Raw genomic sequence first — 21712 nt, forward strand, 5'->3', positions numbered from 1 at the left:
CATAAGCCCTCAATATTAAATATTTCCTATCAGGCGAATGGGATTTAAAAATATTATCGAACCAGAATCAGGCGAATGGGATTTAAAATTTTTACACGAAGTCTTTTGGCCGGTGGATGTTGAACGTATATTGGCTGTCCCGGTGGGAAGTGTTATGGCAAAAGATAGGTGGATATGGCATTTCTCTAAGCACGGTAACTTCACGGTTAGATCTTGCTATCACCACATTCTTTCTTGCGCTATGACTATGGTAAGTCGTCGAAGAAATGAGTCTGGTTCGTATAGTGGAGTACAGCAACAAAACTGGAAATATATTTGGCAACTCCCAATCCCACCAAAAATTCGCATGTTCCTTTGGCGACTGAAATCTAATATCATTCCAACCAATGCAGAATTATTTCGACGAAAAATCAGTTCATCGCCCCTTTGCAGCACGTGTCACATTGAAAAAGAAACTCCCCTACATGTCATTCTAAAATGCAGGGGTATGGAGAAGGTGTGGCGGAGTCACCCATTTGATACATTGGAAAGCCACAACTATTCATCAATATGGAACTGGACTAGAAAATTAAAGCAATCACTTGATGAGGAAAATTTCAATATTGCAATGGTGGTTGCATGGAAGGCTTGGGACAACAGGAATCGAGCTATGAAAGATGAAGAGGTTATTAAGTCATGTGATTTGGTCAGTTGGTGCCGCCACTTTTTAGCAGCTTATAAATCTGCACAAATTTGCCCAAATTCGAGGATGCGGGATATACACCCTAGTGTTTGGAAACCACCCCCTAGTAATGTGGTTAAATTAAATTTTGATGCTGCATTTCCAAATGGGGAAAGTTTCTTTTCGGTGGGAATGGTTGCTCGGGATAGTTATGGTTCTTGTCTCGGTTGGAAAGTAACACGCATACAGGGAAATCTTCAACCTGTGGAAGGAGAAGCATTGGCGGCTTTGAAGACGATCTCTATGGCCAAATCGATGGGCTTAACAAATATTATACTTGAAGGCGATTGCCTCCAAGTGATAAATGCACTCAACAGCAGGGAGTGGGAATTCTCATCGTTCGGAGCGTTTGTGGAGGAATGCCTCAACATTGGTGAAAGTTTTGATTCTTGTTCGTTTAATTTTGTTAAGAGACAGGGAAACTTGTTAGCTCACTGTATTGCTCAAATTTCATGTACTGTTTCTATGGAGAGTATTGATCTCCCGTTGCATTTAGCGAATATCGCTTAATAAAATTCCCTTTTATTGTCAAAAAAAAAAAAAAAAGGTCTTGCTAGAAAGTGATTAAATTTAAAATGAACGCTCCGTTGATTAGAGATAATTGAACTCCATTATGTTGCGGTCAGTGGCGAGTCCAAGAATTTGTTATAGGGTGGGCATAAATTTTCCACCGTTAAGGGAGAGCGCTCTTGATTTTTTTTTAGGATTTTTTTTTACCAAATCAGAAATTAGAGGGAAAAAAAGGAAAAGCAAAAAAAATTAGAGTTTTTTTTGTATTAATTTGAATTTTAGATGGTCTAATTAATAAAGATTGGGGTTTTTATTCATTAATTTAAATTTTAGGTGGGTTAATAATAAAAAAAACGGGATTTTTTGCATTAATTTGAATTTTGGATGTATTAATTAATAAAAATTGACATTTTTCTTGCATTAATTTGGATTTTGAGTGAGCTAATTTCTAAAAATTGGGTGGACTAAATAGATATATATGTATAATATAGGGAAAGGGATTATTTTAGAGACCCCTCATTTCGAAAATATATATGACTAACTACCATGTTGTTTACATCCTAGTGCAAACCGCCTCCATTTGGATAATAATTTGACATACCCGTAGCCCACCCTGAAGTACCCAAAGTACCCTTTTAAATCAGTTTTAAACCCTAGCCCAACCCATATCGGTGTTTATCTTCCTCTCTCAATTCCTAGATCCAAAACCCGCCCCCCAAGGTCTCTTACCGGCGATTTTGCTTCTCGGAGTCATAATTCTCTCTCTGCCTCTCTGGTGGTCGGAATTCGAATGGTTGGATTCCTCTCGTCGAGCTCTTTCTTTTGGTGGGTATTTCATTCAGTTTGGAGTGCTAGATAATTTTCTGCATTTTTTTTAATCGGCGTATTTCGACGACGGTGTTCTTACAATAGGTGTAATTTGTTTTTCGTGAGTCGGAATTTGACGGGGCTACTCACCGTTGAATTCCTCTTGTCGGGATCTATATTTTGATGTCAATTTCATTCATTTTTATATTTTAAGATTTATTTCTATGTTTTTATATTTTATTTTATTTTTATATTTTCATATTTATTTCTCTCGATCTCTTAGGAGATGTTTGTTTCTATTTCCAAAATCAATTTCCAGCTTTATACTATACATAAAACAGGGATTATGTTTGTTTGACAATTTTCACTTGGAAATACCTATTTTTCTTAACAATTTTTCCAATAAAAATACACTATACATACTTTTTTCCACTTTTCAAACCTATAATAAAACCTACTAACCTATTTCTCTATTTTTCACCCATCTCATTAATAATAATAATAATAATAACAATAATAATAATAATAATAATAATAATAATAATAATAATAATAATAATAATAATAATAATAATAATAATAATAATAATAATAATAATAATAATAATAATAATAATAATAATAATAATAATAATAATAATAATAATAATAATGATGATAATGATAATGATAATAATAATAATAATGATAATAATAATAATAATAATAATAATAATAATAATAATAATAATAATAATAATAATAATAATAATAATAATAATAATAATAATAACAATAATTATAATATTAATAATATTATAATAATAATAATATTATAATAATAATAATAATAACAATAATAATAATAATAATAATATTATAATAATAATAATAATAATAATAATAATAATAATAATAATAATAATAATAATAATAATAATAATAATAATAATAATCACCCTCAATCATTATATTCTACTTTTGCACGTACTTTCGTTGAGAAAATTCACCACAACCAAACATATTCTCATTTCTACACCTATAAAAAACTAAAAATACCGCTTCATCCAAACATATTCCCATTTTCTTCACAAAAACCAATACATCTACTTTTTCCATCAGAAATTTTGGAAGCTAGAAATTTCCATTGGAAACATAACCAAACATCCCCTTAGTGTTTGTTGTTTTTTGAGGATGTTTCTTTATTTTTTGTTCATTTGTACTAAAATAATTTTTTTGTTTTGATTTTGCAATTGCAGCTTAATGAAGGGCATTGATCCTTTCCTTGAAGGTGTCAAAATTTTTGTTTTAAGTTACATATGTTTTGTTCAACAGAATGTATACATTACTATACATTACTATAGTAACATGTAGTTACATAAAAAAAAATAGGCATCACACAAAGAAAAAAGAATAAAACTAGGCCCACGGTCTTCTGGATACTGAATACCTACACGGTACTCCTCTCAAGTTAACTCCCCTGATATTGACAAGGGACGAACTCGTTTAATCTATTCAATTTAATAGCCTTAACATGCTTTTCCAAAGTGACTTTAGGCGAAGCTTAATAAATAAGTCAAGGTAGGTATCCTGACTCATGATCTGCTGGATCATTATTGTTTGAGCTCTTATTGTTGCTGATTGATTGAACAAAACCTCATAATTATGTTCTTGGAGTTGCACATTGAATGAAGTTCGTCTTCATTTGCCCAATGCATGATGCATAACAGTTAAATACAATCTCGTAGGATCTTCTGTGTTAGCCAATTCACATGAATCTCGAACATGCCCAATCATGGCTTCAGGCCATGCACATTCACGTACTACCTCAAAAAGTTATGCATGATTAGACCAAGTGACAACTAAGGTACATTTCACAGACCTCCAAGATATAACTATTTTACCAATATTAAAGATTTTGGGGACGAGCTTTATATGGGTTTGACATATAGTCAATCTCAGTATAACCCACAAACTTTGCATCTTTCACTGATGTCTATGGCGTACGTATCGATGAGGTGAGTTAAGTCAACCTAACAAATTTACTGAAAACGTTAAACCATATCGAGTACATGCCGTTAAGTACAATAATAAACAAATTGCACTTAGATATAATACTTCATGTGCAAACATTTTCTCGTTCTCCTCCACATGGCAGAGTGAATATCATTCGACATATCTAACTGTCGAGGTTCCATAGGTATTAGTCAATAATTCCTCTTTATTCACATTAAAACGTCTTAACATCTTTTGATGTAACAAGATATCATCGACATGATAAATTTTCTAGTCGAGAGAGCCAATCAACATTGGGTTCCTCAAGATCTCTGGTCTCGAGCTCAAATTTGAAGAATTGAGTTGTTTACTTGACTTCTCTGGGAGTCCCAATCAAGTTTATGTTCTCGACATAAACTGTAGTCATATGAACAATGAAAACCCATTATTGTTCACATATTCTCTTCCGAGCAAGTTTTCACATATGCGAATATCCTACATTCCAAAATATTTCAAGATATATAGTGAACATCTCATCCTAACTGAGTTTATGTTGATCTGGCCTGGAACTAATTGCTTCAGGAAATCGAAGTCCTTCATGTACTTTTATATAAATACATGTACTTAGATCCACAACAATAATAGTTTGTTAACATCATTCACTTAGGTTTCGAGGCAGTTGGCTGAGTGGGATGATTTCGTTTTTTTATTCTCCAGCAAACTACTTCGTTGAGTCCACTAGAGAATAGATGAGAGTATATGGTGGGGTTGAGTTAGCAAGCATGAACTAAAACCCTATAAGTGGGCTTAAGAGGAATACAAGCCCATTGGATATTCCTAGATATATGAGTCAAACCAATAGCCTAAAGAACATCTGCTCCGAAGCTCACTGCCCTAGAAGTTCAATCCCGTAGGAGCTCACCACTCCCATTAAAGATGATCACAAGGCGAGGATGACACATCAGAAGGCGCGAAGATAGTGAGCAAGCAAAGAGAGAATAGAGAAGAAGATATGGAAGACATGATCCATAAATAAATAAGGATTATTGTAATCGTATATGACAAGTGAATATTTAGTAATAAATGCTTCACATATCAAATGACCTAAAGATAGGAAATGTTTATTTTTAGGATGCGCTATATTTATGGATATGGGGTGAACTACATAAGATGCAATCACAATAATAATACAATAACACACATTCTTTTCTATACTCTCTCTTAATTTGTATTTTTTGTCAATTTAATTCATCTTCGCCGGCCATAATACTTGCGTTAGGCGGGCTCTCCAGTGGTCACGGGAGTAGGCTTTGAAAAGAGGTATTGAAGGTGTAGATCCTACACCATCAGGATCCTACACCATCAGGAAACATCTATAGCTCAAGGAAGGCTCGGATAACATTTTAGTGCAGACGTACATAAATAGTGAAGCATGACCACTGCATAAATCTTGGTTTAGCGGAGGGTATCCGCATAATGGCCTAGCACGTCCTCTGTCTTCTTCCAATGGCCGGCATGAAAGGACACTTCTCCAAAGTTGGAAGATGGGATCTTCCATGAGTCTCACTTGAAATGAAGATTCAGAAAGGATGAAGTCCACGGCTTGTCTTTCACTTCATGAAACAAAGATTTCAGCAGCAAGACTCGTGAGTGGGAAGAAGAGCCGAAACGAGAATCAATTGTTTCCATAGTAGCTTCTTCGAACCACAAAATGTTTAGTTCTTTCAAGTACAAATATGCTACTCAAATCTTCATGTTTGAGTTGTACCACTTAACTTATGTTCCCCATTTGAGCCTCAACCCTCCATATATAATTTAGCATGGCACCTTGCATCTAGGACTATTTGGTCATTGGTTCGAGACACCAGAGAAAAATTGGGGAACCAATAACTATCCTCCTCTAATTAAAGAGGAAAAAAAACAATTAGATGCAATTGTAGAATAAAAATAAATAACTTTAAGTACAATGCATAAATTAACTCGAATCATCAAATTTGAGTGTTATCATATAAGCATCTAAGTGTAGTATATTCCTTCGAGACTGATATTCTCTCCATATTTCATCTAAGCTTCAAGTTTTCGTAATTAATTTAGACTTGGGACTAAATCTTTAGAACTTCGAGTTCGTTCATCAAAAAATAAATCTTAACCTCAAAATAAATGAAATTGTTCCACATGTGAAACGTTAGATAACTTGCTAATGATATTAGTTACGTTTTTTTCTCGCACACCTAGTCAAATTACTTGAAATAAATATATGTGTAAAAGAATGACTCCCTTGTAAGGGATCTACTCTTATTCCTTATGAAATGATGAAAAGAAGGTCTAAGAGGTAAAGTGAGAAGGTAAAGTAAATTGGTAAAGTTCCTTAATGAAATAATGATTGAGGTAAAATCGAAATGTTTATATTGTGTATACGTGTGATTTGAGATGGTATATATATATATATATATATATATATATATATATATATATATATATATATATATATATATATATATATATATATATATATATATATATATATATATATATACACACACACATAGCATAAATATATGTTTGTTTGCCTATGTGTACTCAATTTACTTCGGAATTCTCATTGAGTCCAGAAGATTCATATAGGTGTTGAAATGCTTGTATGTACTTTTAATCCCGAGCACGAGTCGTAAAGTTGGAGTTGAGTTCGAGGATCGAGGAATGTGTTCATATGGAAGGCGTGTGGATCTTGTGTGCTCTTATATAGTTTAATTTAAAAGACTTTCGATACCGTCTTAGGTATCTATTATTGTACTATTCCACCCCTCGGAGGTTCTTATTAGTAAGAACATTACATTAATAATAATTAGGATTATGATTACCTCCTTTTTGTTAAGGGTATCCACAAGTACTTACGTAGCTCCAAGGGCACCTTATGCCAAACTTCTATATAATACTCATTGGTTAGTTATATGTTGCATTATACCCTGTTGTTTGATAATATGTGTTAAATATATTTTCTTTCTATAATTGTATGTACTTTTACAGATTCATAGATCTTTCTGTTATGGTCGTTTTGGTAGGTTTTTTTGCATCATTTGGATAAGCCATGAATTTATTATGAATTATTTTACATAATTGTACACATGCAGAGTCATTTTTGAAGTTTTCTTACTCAAATGGATCCATTTCACTTGGAATAAATTTATAACTCACTTTTCTACTTTGGTATAAATTTTGTATTGTTTAGAACAGTCTCTCTCCCCTGTTCTAAACTTTCAAACTGTATAGGTGCATCTCTTTAATTATTTCTCTCCAATGGTTAATGATATAGTAAACTATTTTAATGTAGTGATTTAGACCCATATGAGAGTATGTGGTTAAATTTTTAAAGTTTTTTCACAAAGGGTTTAAGAGAAATTAATTTTCGAAATTGATCTACCTAATCTGTTAGAAATTTCTCTCTTTACTCTTGATAATTTAAATTACTAGTCATGCATACCTCTTTTCTGATAGTTGATTAAGTATATATGGTATGGTATGGAATAAGTGGGCACTCTTCCTTTGATTTTAAAAGAAAAAATTATGCGTAATTTTCTATTTGTAGGAGGTGATTTTTAAAACGAGCATTTCACACTTATTATTTTCTAAAAGTCTTCCTCTAGCATATTCTAAATACTAAGTAAGTGTAAATAGAAAAGGGGTATCACACAGAAAGAACTTTTTTTATTCAAGCTCCGATTAATATATATAAAATCAATAACAACACTTTTACTCGGTATAAGGAAAAGGGTAGAACATTTTGGTATCATATCAAGAATGAATATTCGTTAGGGGTGTGCACGAGTCGGTTCGGTTCGATTTTTGGCTAAAACCGAACATGAACCGAATATATCAGTTTCTGTAAAATTAAAAACCATATATGTCGATTTTTCATCGGTTCGATTTCTTTCGGTTTCGGTTATTTTCGGCTCGGTTTCGGTTATTTTTCGGTTCAAGAGTAACTATGTATTCAAGTTACAAAAGAATCCAATTACAATTACTTTCACAACTAACTAATGCAATGAAAATATAAAATCTTTAATCCCATACGACTTAACGTAATTTAGATGATGTATTGTGTTTCATTTTTTTTTCATACTTTCATCAACCACATTATTAAAACCATGAACTCAAGTATAGTTTTAGTTACTAAATAAATAAAATACAATTCCTCAATTTATGAAAAAATGCTTAGAATGAGACAAGTAATTGAGAGATAGAAAGTAAAAATTATGGTAAAATAATACATACATTACATAAAATGAAGTCATTTTATATATTCGGTTCAGTTCGGTTCGGTTCGGTTATTTACTTACCCTTTCCACCATACCGAACTGAATAATTCGGTATTTCAAAAATAAAAACCGTACATGCGGTTTGCTATTCGGTACGACTTGAAACGGCTCAATTTATCGGTTCGAGTTTTCGATTTTTCGGTTTTTTTGTTCACCCCTACCTAATATTCGTTCTAGCTGACACAAACATAATAACTTTACTTGGTCGATGCCATCAAAGGCTATAACATTCATACATATATGACCGCCAATTGAACCGAGCCTAACGGAAGCCCGATGGCTCGACTTGATTATATTTGAGCCGAACTTATTTTTTAGTGAGCCGAGTCGAGTTTGAGCCATTTTATTAAACTTGATTTATTTATCAACCGAGTTTGAGCCTACTATGGCTCAACCTGAATAGGCCAAACCCGATTTATTTTAATGTTGTGACTCAATATACAAGTTACGACTGTATAAGAGTATTTTATTTTGCAACATAAAATGAATTAAGTGGTGGCGGTGGCAATAACTAAATATGAATCAAATGCAAAATACCCACCGAAATCCAATAGCTGAAACTTATCACCGAGATTTGAGAATATAAAACATTTCCAATAATAAGATTCTTTCAGTCTTGTTTTTAAATTTTTCCAATAACTTGCAAAGATCATTTAGGGTTTTTTTGGATTGGCTTCAATAGAGGTAAATTTTGTTTATCACTTGTTTTTATAATTTTTTTACTCATTACATTATATAGCAATGAGGCCCGATATAAACCAGAAATCCGAAAAAATACAAGAGCCGAACTTGAGCCTATACTAATTGGGCCCGGTGGTATATAGTAACGTGGCCCGATGGTATGTAAGCTTGAACCAACCCAAGCTCGGCTCACATGAACCGATTGTCAGCCCTGCTACATAAATACATATAAATACTATGGTAGTACTAGTTCTTGTGTATAAATAAAAATAAATTGGCATCACACAAGTATATATTTAGTATTTACTATAGGGATGCCCTTGCTCGTGAAGGCATTGAAACAGGTGCACTCTGCATGGAATAACAAACATATTCAACCTACTCAAACTCCAAATATGCATAATGGGCAACATTTCGAATTATATATATTGGAAGAAGGATTTTATAAACATTCATGCATTTAAACTTGAAAATAAAATATTATGACACTACAACTCCCGCCATTATTACTTCTGTGGTCATGGTTATAAACATATTCAAAACACATGCACACTTTCTAAACTATTATCTCAGATCTTCAAGTATAAAGGCAACTCGGATTCGTAATATTGAGAGTAAGAGAGTAGAATTTCACATGAATCATGCTTGCTGGAAGACATATATTATACATGCGTCTCTGAGCTGTAAGCATGCGTTAGGTTATACACGTATATTACATTCTAATTTAATTTATTATCTTTATCGGTGATTGCAACAGCTGATTCGACTCGTTTCTAATACGAACATAGTAACAATATTTACTCAAAATTTTATAGTAGACTTTAGAGTACCTAAAGGCAATTACACTAATATCTTATACTTCCAAGTTTTTTATGACATTCCTCAAAATACTGATGCCACCTCAGGTGCGCTCCTTAACGATTTCTTAAAGGCTCTCTAACTAAGTAAATATGACCCTCTTTAATTCGTCTTTAATTAGACAATTTTTTTCTTTTTTGCTTTTCCTTTAGACGAAACATTTGTCAACCATGCTTGTCATCTATTGTACTATGTGATTAAATTCAAGGGTACTTAGCAAACACACAACACATCTACTAATAGGCTAATACTATATGTTACTAAAAGGACATATGCAGCGAGTAATTGTAAGCATTAAAAAAACATTTACCAATGGAATGCCTCGTTTTGCTCTTTCTTCCAGAAACTTTGATGGTCTGAAGAAATTACCATATAATTTAGACCACTTCTCGAGACTTGTATATACATGATCTGCCCCAATGGTGTCAGCCCAGAATATAACACCACCTCTGCAACAACAAACACCTTAGTGATCTTTTACCAACTAAGTATATACTCAATTTTCTTGGTAAAATTCAATAACCACACTATACTGGCATATTCATGATTATATATATACATTATACGTATTCAGAATAAACATTTACAGATATTGATCTGTTGGTTTCTGCAGAAAAAAAACACATTTACAGATATTCAGAATATACATTTTCATCTTTAAACAAAATTGTTCCATTTAATGTAGTTAAATACAGCCGGTCAGGTTTTTCTGCATCTTTTCAAGGTTCGAGTTAATTGGATTCATATAAGTGCGCAAGGTAAATAGAGTAAACAAAAAGCAATCAACACTCCCAATCTTAGTGTTACATGCCGAAAGAACTCACCTATAAGATGGGAAACTCATGCCGAGAATAGAAGCTACATCTAGATCTGATGCTCGGATAACAATTCCATCATCCAAAACACGACACGCCTCATTCACTACAGGAAAGAGGATCATCTTCACAATTTCTTCATCAGTAACGGATATAGGCTGCATGGACCAGCATTATAAAATAGTTACTCAAATTTGAATGTATATAGGAAAAGTAGCAGGGTTAATGACGTAACAACTTCGAATACTTATATGCTGCCATCAATTTTAAATAAAACAGTAAAACCTACTATATACCTTCCCACCAGGCATAACATTGGTAAGCCTCCTAGATTCCTCTATGATTGGGAGCACTGAAGAATCAGGTTTTGGCTTGCTTCCTTTCTCATAGACATAATATCCTTTTCCATTACATTTACCTGCAATAGGAAACACAACAAATTAGTAATATTAAACATGTACATCTAACCCAAAAAAAAAAAAATTAATAATAATAAATTAATAATAATAAGGTAGAAATATAGTTCATTTACAACCATTTCTCCCATTTTGTATAAGAAGATTAAGCAATGGAGATTCAAAGGTTCGATCAGGGTATGATAAAGAAAATTGTTTCGTTGTTGCAACAGCTACTCCATATCCTGCTAAATCCTGAAGCCTGTAAAAGAACCAGGAGTCTTATTCATTTTTTTTTAGTATATAATAAAGACTTTGATAGAGAAATATACAATCGAAGAAAAGAAAATTACTGGAAAGGACCAATAGGAAATCCAAAATTGCCGATTAGCCGATCAATTCTGAAGACATCAATACCCAAGTTAACCAAAAGATGTGCACTTTGGGAGTATGGGAAGAAAGTTCTATTGACAGCAAAGCCAGTGCAATTTTCCACTACAATCGGAACTTTGTGTATGGTCTTTGCAACAGTCATTAGATCAAGAATTACTTGAGAAGAAGTCTTCTCTGTTCGTACAATCTCCAGGAGAGGCATTATATGGGCAGGACTGTCAACATTTGCATCTCAGTTAGCATTTAAATCAATTTTGTAGTCACTTTAGGATAAGACAAAACTGCCAGTATGTTAAACACTCGGATCCAAATTGTACAACATGCCCTATCCTGTTGAGGTATGAAAGCAATGTGTACAAAAAGAGAATTTTATTGAACTAGCCATATCATATATATAAGCATAGAAATCGAGAACTATTAGTAAAACATGTTTCCAACCTAAGGGGTACATTGCTGCCAGATTAATTTAGCATTAAAATGGAGATGGATTTTTTTTTTTTTTTTTTTTGAGTAATTCAAGTCATTACAAGGGGAAGTAGGGGAGGGGGGACTCGAACCCTAGACCTTTTACCCTATTGGTAAGGCTAGGTACCAACTCTCCTAATGAGAGTTGGTAAATGGAGATGGATTTAAAGATACATAATGTACCAAAGTATGATTAATAAATCCCGGCCATGTCTTTGGAAAAGGGAAAGCAAACTGAACTGATCGTTGAAAACTGTTCAAATTTTCAGTTAACATGTTAACTATTTTTGTTTGTGTCATTTTCTATAAGTTTTATTATAAGCATGCTACAAAGATACCATATTCTATTCCAATTTCTAAGAGGAGATGACTGAATAGAGATTTCCCCTCATCCTTCTTCTTCTTCAAATTTGTTGTCATCCATTTGATTCGATGGAAATGGTTAATATGTTCAATTTGTCATGAATTTCAGACACTCCAAATAGCTAACAGCACTTCTGAAACTTCCAGAGAATAATGCTTTAAGTTGCAACAAGATTTACGAAACCCACAGCAAATTTATCGAGAAGTTGACCTGAAAAAATGTGCACCCACAATCCGATCTTTTGATTTCGTCTTTTCTCCAACTATATTGAGGTCAATGGTCGATGTATTTGAGGCCAAAATACAGTGAGGAGGGCATGCTCTTTCAGTATCAGCAAAGATTTTCTGTTTTAGGGCAATATTTTCGTTAACAGCCTGCATTATAGATAACAGTATCAGAAAGCTTATAGTTGGAAACCACAAGAGTGGCACTGATTCTTATAAATCACATATGACATGATCTAACTTAACTTCAAGACGTAACTTTTCTTGCCTTATAAACGACCTGGCAGTCGGTGCTAAATGTAACTAACTTAACTATGGAGAGATTTTGTGGTAGACTAATACTGGATCTGAAGATGGGTATATATGCATAGATGGTTACTGTTTACAAAACTTATAAACAAAGAGAACCATTGGGGGATATTTTAATGCAGATAAAGGATTAAAGAAAAGCAAATAAAGAGGATGAGATTCTAGAAAGATAACTGTCAACAAAAATAATTTAGGTGCTATACGTAGTTAATCCTAGTTAGAAAAGGCGTAAATGTCAACAAATATAAGTTTTTTGAAGACATTACATATTCAACCTTTTCTAAAGCACCTCAACAAATTTTGCGAGATTTTGTCGTCAATGAAAAGACAATATTTGTCAGCAGAAATTTTTTCCTTCACTTTTATAAATTGGAGGCTTTTAGACTCCAACAAGTCCCCAAGCTACATCCTAATTTACCAACTTATCAAATAATGAAGAAATTACAACTGCTTTGACTTGTAACAGTTAATATAAAATAAGTCTATGATTTTACTTTAGTAAATACAACTTATACCATAATTCATACAAACTTCAGACTTTCCTTTGAAAAGAACTCCATTGATAGAATATTAAACATAAACTCATCATTCCAGACTACCTTTAAGATTTCTATATGGAAACAACTCGACTGAATTGACCCATTAAAGTATAGGCAATAAATCCACTAGAGTTGCATCCTACAAAAATATTATTTTCAGTAATTCTTCTAAGAAGGTTTCCTCATTCATGCAGAATATGAACCCACATCATAAATAAATCCATTAAGTAATCAAGAAAAAGAAAGTCAAAACAAGAATCGGAAAATATAGAAAGATACGTTGAAAAGTTAAGCATATTACTAAATGTAGTCTCTCCTGCATACCTCTATGGCCATATCCACATACTTGAATTCAGAGTAGTCTACAACACCTTTAAGCCTCATCAGAGCTTTCTCTGCTTTATCATCTGTCAACTCCAAACCTCGGATGTTTGCTGCCACTCAAGGCAGAGAGAGAATGAGTAATTCAAAAGGTTAAAATAAGTAAAAGAACATCAAAGAAATTCAAAGATCAGCTTATAAGAAATTTCAAATAACCTTCTACTGTTTTTATTCCCTTCAGAAGGTACTCGGAATTGATTTCTTTGAGAAGGACAGAAATATCCCCCAAAATAAGAGCTGTAGCTATGCCAGAGCCCATTAACCCGCCTCCAATTACAGCAACTTTCTTCACCGGTCTTGGTTTCCGCCCAATATCATTGACAATAGGTAACTGTATGATTAAAAATTTGACTTCTCATCCAGTAAAGAATAGGTTCCGTACATTTAAAAGCATTTGCATGAAGAGGAAAAATGAAAAAGAAAAAAGAGCACCAATAATTTCCTTCAGTTGAATAGCTCATAAATTTTCCTTGAGTCAAAAACTTATCTCGACTACTGTATAGGTATAAATAGCTCATAAATTTTCGTAAAACACCTAATCAATATCTATCAAATAGCCGAACAGGAGGCATAATGGATGTTATAATAGCAAACTCAGGATCATAGAGGCAAACACAAAACTATAATAAGCCATACAAAACTGCATGAGGAAATATTCTCCTGCAAACATTAGCTTGCGAAAACTCTGTTTTTATTGGTAAACTTGAATAAAGGACGGTTCGACATGTCAAAACTGGGAACAATGGTATTTATAGCAAGGAAAATCCGTTGACTTTTAAAATTTGTGAGGGTTCAGAAGGTCCCTCTATCCCAAAAAACAAAAGCCTATTTGACTCAAAAATATTTATCCTATCCTTTTTTTTCGTTAGACGTTCATACAAATATGAGAAACTCTATTACAACCATTTCGGTTCATTCAATTTACTCTACGGATATGGGAATACATAGAGTTGAAATTGTTCGTTTGGAAATTTGCAAAAAAGCTATTGTTGGTAATGTAAGAGAGCAAAGCAGTACAAAAATGGGTGATCGGATCAATTTTACCTTTGTTGTTGCCCTTTGAGAAAGAAATGAATGGACTAGACCTTTCGACGTTTCTTGGAAGACTAGCTCTCTGAATACTTTTAATTCCTGCAAAATCATTTTATACTAAGTTGCAACAACATGAGGTACTCTATGCTTCCGATTGTTTACAAGTTAAAACTGTCTAGAGATTTAGACAACATCATATTAAGCACATATTAACAAAAAGTGAGCTCAACAAATTGTTCTTCCATACCTAGGAAATCAAGATAAGGTACACAAAGAAACCGTGATTTTCCATACGTCATATTCATATAAGTTTCAAGAAGCAGCATGTTTCCTGCCTAGCTGAATAGTTTAATTTCCAAAAGTAAATTTACCTTTAAAATTCCATGATATCCTCCATAAATAACTCCTTCTTCAATCACATCAAGACATGCCTGATGCTGAGGCATATTTTTAGCTGTCAGTTTGACCTGTTGTTTTGCCTTTTTTATTACAGTAAATGCTTCGAACAAGGAACCAAGCTTGTCCGTCCTATGAAGAGACCGTATCCATGGTTTACGTCTCACTGTTATGTCTAATGCCCATTGCCTAGATACTGTCAGCAATTCTTCTGAAGGAACAACAGCATCAACAAGACCTAGCTTGTTTCCTTCTTCTGATGTTATTGACCTAGATAACTGAAATAAATCATATACATTGGAGATTGAGCTTCAGTTCAATGCCTACCTTATAAAACAAAGCCCTTAACATATTCAAATTAGAACCACGGAAAAGCAGCACATAAAAGAAACATCAATTGAACATGTTCAGACATATACTCAAGATGATGCAGCGTTCTAAAACTGTTCAACTGTAAGCTCTAAAGCCAACAAAATAAGAGATCAAATTGCAATTATGGTTCTATTTATAAATGATTTCAGTTGCATCGCCAGAACAATTGTTGTGCCATTTCAAAGCTCGTACAGATTGTTATTGGAAATAGTTTACAGTCATTTATTTTGCATGCAGCCAATGGAAAAGATTGCGAGTATTGAAGTGAAGCCGAGTCGTAACTTTGGTAGGGAGGTAGCATATTCATTTTCTTTAACAAGGCTAGGCACCTTCACTAACAGGCCTCAGAGTAAAAACTATCTATGAATAGTCATTCTAAATCCATGCATATTGGAGATATGCGTAATAAAATTGAGAATTTAAAAATGAATGAATCACCAAATAGATAAAACTAGCCATAGCTTACTGATAATATAAGACAGAATGTTAAATTAATTCACTAGGAAGCTTAATCAATAGTTCTTTAAATCAGCTCGATGATGCTTCAAAAGTGATAAATATATCAATCTTCCCTCGAGTTTTTTTTTTCTCTGTCCTCTACATCTTCTGGTTTGAAAAGACTAATCATATACTGGCTGAACTTACATTGATAAATGGAATTTGTGGCATAAATGCTCTCTTTGTTAATGCTAGCAGGGGTGGGCAAATTCAAAGAAGGTTTTCTTGTACGTTTCTTCCGAGAAAGGCCACAAACTGTTTGGCAGAGTTAACTAGTAGAAGAAACGAAGTATTCTAGAAGGGCAAACTTTTCAACTATAGTTGCTATATCTATCTATTCTCTAGCTCCCTAACAAGTTGTTTCATGTTGTACTCTTAACTACATCACTTATCGTTTAGAAGGGCACTTGGGAAGGCAGACAATTTTGCCAAGGGTCAGATTTTCGACACATCAAGTATCTAAGGGAAGATAAAAGGATGAGGGCAAAATAGTCAAGTAATCAGCTCTTAACAAAAACTCTTATCACAGAAATGCACGAGTTTAACACAAGAATAACATCTTCCACAATGTTCAGCTTTATCTGCAAGTGCCAAAGGAGGGAAGGAGGGAAGGAGGAAAACATACCAGCAACATTTCAAGAGCTTTTGGCAAACCTATAAGCCTTGGGAGACGTGTAGTACCTTTCAAACAGCTAATGTTAGTACATGGATTATTTTGAAAAAAAAAAACAATCGAACTTCTGATCAGAATTACAAAATACCAACCTACCTCCTGAACCAGGAATAACGCCAAGGATGAGTTCGGGCAGGCAAAGTTGTGTCTTTGTAGCAGCAATCCGTGCATGACATGACTGTGCAATCAAAGAATGAACTTATAACAAATGAGTTAACTTCGGACCATTATTAGAAATATGCCGAGGATTACAAACCATAGCTAATTCCAAGGCACCTCCAAGCACAGGTCCCTCTAAGGCGGCAACAACAGGTTTCTTAGCATCTGACAAAGAAAAATAATGATGACTAGAAAAATCTAGGAGAAACTTCAGTAATACAAAATCAAACATTTATTAAATTAGTCAATGACCTTCTATCACGTTGACAAAGAGCTCAACAGATACGTCGGGTATGATAGAAATATCCCCTGCCAAATACCCGTAATCCCAATGCATGTGGTCAAGGTTACAGAATAACAATAAAACTAAATCGCACAAAAAATAAACGTATACCAGCTTTTTGTGCCCTTTCAAAAATATTGACATCAAAGCCACCTGAGAATTTGCCGCCATTGCCTTCAAATTGAACAAACTAACAAAAATCAGTTTCAGTTCCAAATTGCAGCAGCATGCACTGGGGATGAAAACCTAGAGGACCTCAATATAACAACATTAGCAATACTAGATCACCGTCAATTTTTAAGTAGTGAGAGTTCAAGAATAAAAAGAATTTTAAATGTCATCTGAATTAAAAAAATCAAACATAAAATTTGATTACATATTTGGAAATTCTCGAAAAAACAATATATCTCCATCTGACATTCTATAAATCTCAAGTTAACATTTCTAAGTGTATATAAAAAAACTTGAAAAAGTATTAATTAGATAAACAATATTTTTTTCTCAGGCACCCATTAAATCAGCAATCATCATATCGAACACTGATTTGTGATTTTTAATTATAATATATATAACCGAATACAAAAACATGAAGAAAATGGAGCAACACCTATAAGAACAACTGCTTTAACATCATCCCTTCTCATTGCCTCAGTAAGCAGTTCCTTCAGTCTATCAAAAACTACAAAATGAAAAAGAAGAGAATAAATACAGAAAACAATTGCAGCCAAATACGAAATCATCGTAATTTTAACATTTACAAACAATGTTTACACATAGTGATGCGGAAAGTGATACAATTAGAACTTACTCGCGGCAGAGAGGACATTGACGGGAGGATTAGAAATGGTGAGAATGGCAACGGCGTCGTTCCCTACCTCCATTGTTACTCCACCCTGCTTCATTATTTGATCTCTTTTTTTAAAATCAAGGAGAAAATCGAAGAAATAGAGAGAAAACAAGTGTGATGGTTTGTTTTGGGGATTTTGGCAAATAGAGCGAGGGAAATAATAACAGTCGGTACCACGAAATTACAGTGCGTGTCGAATTTTTGGCAGTTGTGAATACTAGTAGTACCCAAGTCAAAAAAATAATACTAGACCAAAGACTATTCAAGTAGTCAAATGCAAATAAAGGAACCAAACTAGAAAAATCTTGGGCAAATGGCAAGTAGGTCTACGACAAAAGTAGCGATAATTGTATTTTTGGTCCTTCAAATTTACATGTTTTTCACTTTTGGTTTCCTATTTATCGTCGTCAACAAAATACACACTAATGTTGTTACATTTTGAACATATTTAGTCCATCCGTCTGTTTGAGCGTTAAGAAGTAATGGTCAACGGTTGAATTTGAGGTTTTTCTTTGAGAAAATTGCAATAAGATCCCTGTATTCTTTCAAAATATTCTAAAAACTCCTAAAATATTTTTCAACCTTAATTTAACCTCAATTTCATCATTTAATCAATTTTGACAAACGACCCCCATTTTTACCACCATTACCGCTGATCGTTGACCGTCGTTGATTTTTTTTTAACTTTTTGTTTCGGCATTGACTTTTTTTTTAATACTGTTTTTTACGTCGTTCACCGACATTGTATTCTCGGTTAACAATGTTGACTTTTTTACTTTTCTTGATATTTGTGGAAATTTTTCCTGTGCCTTTTTTTTTTTCCGATCAAACACAATATTATTATTGTATAACACAATAATAATATTATATTAATATCTAGTATAGTAATCTTAAAATTACAAACTTTTAACAATATTTTTATCTAAAATTTTGGGGCCTAAATACAATTATAAAAAAATTCTGAAATCTGTAATTTCTTCCCCTCATTTTTTTTTGGAACCGCCAATGCATCCCAAATTTCTTCTCAAAAAAATATTAAGAATATGAATTAGGCATGTGCGGAGTAATTTGGAAATGAGATAACCACTCTAGTACAACGGTTTATAGGGTTAATACGGCCGTTAATTATTATCTTTTTTTATTTGTCTTAAAAATTTCCCGTCATTGACCTGCGTTGAAGTTTTTTTTTTCTTTTTTTTTTTGGCTTCTTTTATGACATTATTTTTCTCGCGGATTATCAACTTTGACTTTCTTTGTTAAATTATATTTTTTTCACTACTCAACAATTTAAATAAAAATCAATAAAGAAATGTCAACGTTGTTAACTCGATATTCAACATCGGTCAACAACGGGAAAAAAATATCAATCGAAAAAAGAGTCAACCGAGTTAAAAAGAAAGTCAACGTCGGATTACCCGATTTTGAAAAATCGGGGTACATATCATGTGGCTCACATTCCGTGGTCGACTTTCCGCTTTTTGGGATTCCACTAATAGAGCAGAAGCGATGGGGGTCATTGGTTAAAATTGTTTAATTGATGAAATTGGGGTTAAATTATGGTTGGATAAAACTTTAGGGGTTTTTAGAATATTTTGAAAGAATACAGGGGTCTTATTGCAATTTTCTCAAAGAAAAACCCAAACTTCAACCGTTGACCGTTACTTCTTAACGGTCAAACAGACGGAGGGACTAAATGTTTTAAATGTGACAACATTAGCGTGCATTTTGTTGACGGCGGTAAATGGGGGACCAAAAGTGCAAAACGTGCAAACTTGGGGGACCAAAACTGTAATTATCTTAATTAAAAAAAGATATTTAATTTTTTTTGTGTTGCAAATAAATTTACCTTCTTCAAACTTATTTTGTAAATAAGTAAGACTCTTTTACATATACCAAAAATTACCCAAACTCCTTGAAACCCTCATTTTCAATTTCATAATTTACACCCCAATATAGTCAAAATTTACCAATTAACAAATTTTAACTTTTATTCCAATTTTGACCGCCACCGCCGGAGACAGTCGGTCAGTCGCCGTTGATTTTTTTGTTTCGGAAATTTTTTTTTCCGCGACAGGTCTGCCGTCGTTGACCGCCGGTCTCCAACGTTGATTTTTTTTTTTAATTTATTTTTATTAATATTACTGTCTTGGAGACAGTAATTTAACTGTCTCAGACAATAACTTTACTATATTAATTAATTTGTATCGTCTTGGCCTGCAATTTTGTTGTATTCGACCGTATTATTACTGTTAGGACAGTAATATTAGTAGTAATATTGTTAGGGACAATAATATTACTGTTGTGGCATTCAATATTATTGTCCCAGACAATAATTTTCCTGTTAACTCCGTAATTTAGAGAGAAAAAAAAATTAAAAAAAAATGAATCAACGCCGGAATCTGACAGAAAATAAAAATTAAGAAAAAAATTCTACAAAAAATTCAAAAAATTATGAAAATTGGGGTTAATGTGATATATTTGTTCAATATCTGTGTCAATGTGCAATATTTATGAAGTTAGAGTATAATGGATGGAATTGATGAAAATTATATTACGAGGGGTATTTTAGACAAAAGACATGTGATGTGTTTATTTGCAAGACTTATTTTTGTGGCCTTATCTGCATTTAATTTCCTTGTAATGAGCTTATTTGTCATTTGCCAAAAAATCTTCCACACACATTTAATCAACCATCAACCGACCCATTTAAGTTTGGTCGATAATGTCAACCAACCCATATATAGTTGGGTCGATAATGATTTCTAATATGCTAAAAAGTTGGTTAGTCGGGTAATATCGGTCAACCAACTTTATTCATTAATTTATTATTTATTTATTTTAATTAAAATATTTAATATTTTTTATTTCAAATTTCTATTTTATATCACATTTATTAAATTGTCTAAACCAAAATCCTAGAAGCAGTAAATCTAACCTAATTATCTAATTTGAACTATTGTAATTTTAAGACATATAGTCTAAATATTTGGACGATTATTATTTGTTGAACTATTTATGTTTAAATTCAATATATATGCCCGTAACGTTTTGAATATTGTTGAACTAGTTGTATTTAATTTATAAAAGATATAGCGTTGTAACAAGTAATAAAATATAAAAAAAATTAAAAAATATTTAGATGGATGACTCACCAACCAAACCACCAACCGACCCATTAAATTAGTTTTCAACCATCACCCAACCCATGTAAATTGAGTCGATAACGGTTTCCAATATTTACCAAAGTTGGTTGAATGGGATGGGTTGGTTTTATGGCTGGTTTTTAACCAAACCAACCAATGCACAACCCTAATTTAAACTTATATATGTGGGGATCCAAGTTGCTAGATGAATATGTAGGTCCCTTGCCTCAAAATAATAATATAAATTAAATTAAATTGTTAGTATATAGACATAAACACCCACAATTAATTAGGGAACAAATACCACATATTACTCTCTCATTATAACCAATCTCATGTCTCTATTTATTTCTAATCTCAAATCTCTCTTTTTCCTGATCTCTCTCACGTGCGTTACTCTCTCTTTCGTTTCAAACCTTTTTTTTCTTTTTTTTTCGCATTCTATTTTTTTTTTTTTTTGTTTTTTGTTGAAGAAATAGATAGACAAGAATCCATATGATTTGTATGAGGGAATAGGAATACATAGACAAAGAAAAAAAAAAGGGAGCTTTACATTA

The 21712-nt window shown here is 32.9% G+C and overlaps 2 protein-coding genes across 3 annotated transcripts; one reads left to right on the forward strand and one right to left on the reverse strand.

Annotated features, from left to right (window-relative positions):
• The first annotated feature begins 487 nt into the window (after positions 1-487).
• Positions 488-1231, forward strand: LOC148767442 (uncharacterized). The gene has a single exon (XM_088824625.1). It carries the CDS (start codon positions 488-490, stop codon positions 1229-1231), a length of 744 nt encoding a protein of 247 aa, XP_088680751.1.
• A 7946-nt stretch (positions 1232-9177) lies between these two features.
• LOC105966448 (peroxisomal fatty acid beta-oxidation multifunctional protein AIM1) lies at positions 9178-18276 on the reverse strand. Of its 2 annotated transcripts, none has more exons than XM_012991006.2 (18): positions 17974-18276; positions 17773-17844; positions 17277-17339; positions 17135-17191; positions 16980-17047; positions 16820-16901; positions 16676-16731; positions 15156-15458; positions 14797-14883; positions 13909-14083; positions 13696-13805; positions 12510-12673; positions 11431-11685; positions 11218-11339; positions 10979-11100; positions 10692-10840; positions 10178-10316; positions 9178-9360 (listed from the first exon to the last, which is right to left on the reverse strand). In XM_012991006.2, exons 1-18 carry the CDS (start codon positions 18065-18067, stop codon positions 9316-9318), a joined length of 2163 nt encoding a protein of 720 aa, XP_012846460.2. In that variant the 5' UTR covers positions 18068-18276; the 3' UTR covers positions 9178-9315. The 2 variants fall into 2 exon arrangements, with proteins under 2 accessions (XP_012846460.2, XP_088679817.1); XM_088823691.1 differs by having other exon boundaries at positions 11215-11339; positions 17974-18204.
• Positions 18277-21712: the final 3436 nt, after the last annotated feature.

This window comes from Erythranthe guttata, chromosome 10, assembly GCF_056151865.1.
Source record: "Erythranthe guttata isolate IM_541 chromosome 10, IM_541, whole genome shotgun sequence".
In the NCBI taxonomy this organism is placed as follows: Eukaryota; Viridiplantae; Streptophyta; class Magnoliopsida; order Lamiales; family Phrymaceae; genus Erythranthe; species Erythranthe guttata.

Coding starts and splice junctions, on each gene's coding strand:
- LOC148767442 (XM_088824625.1), top strand. CDS start 488: ATGGAGAAGGTGTGGCGGAGTCACCCATTTGATACATTGGAAAGCCAC.
- LOC105966448 (XM_088823691.1), bottom strand. CDS start 18,067: ATGAAGCAGGGTGGAGTAACAATGGAGGTAGGGAACGACGCCGTTGCC. Junction 16,902..16,979: donor GTGCCTTGGAATTAGCTATG/GTTTGTAATCCT, acceptor TTGATTGCACAG/TCATGTCATGCACGGATTGC. Junction 14,084..14,796: donor CTCAAAGGGCAACAACAAAG/GTAAAATTGATC, acceptor TTAATCATACAG/TTACCTATTGTCAATGATAT.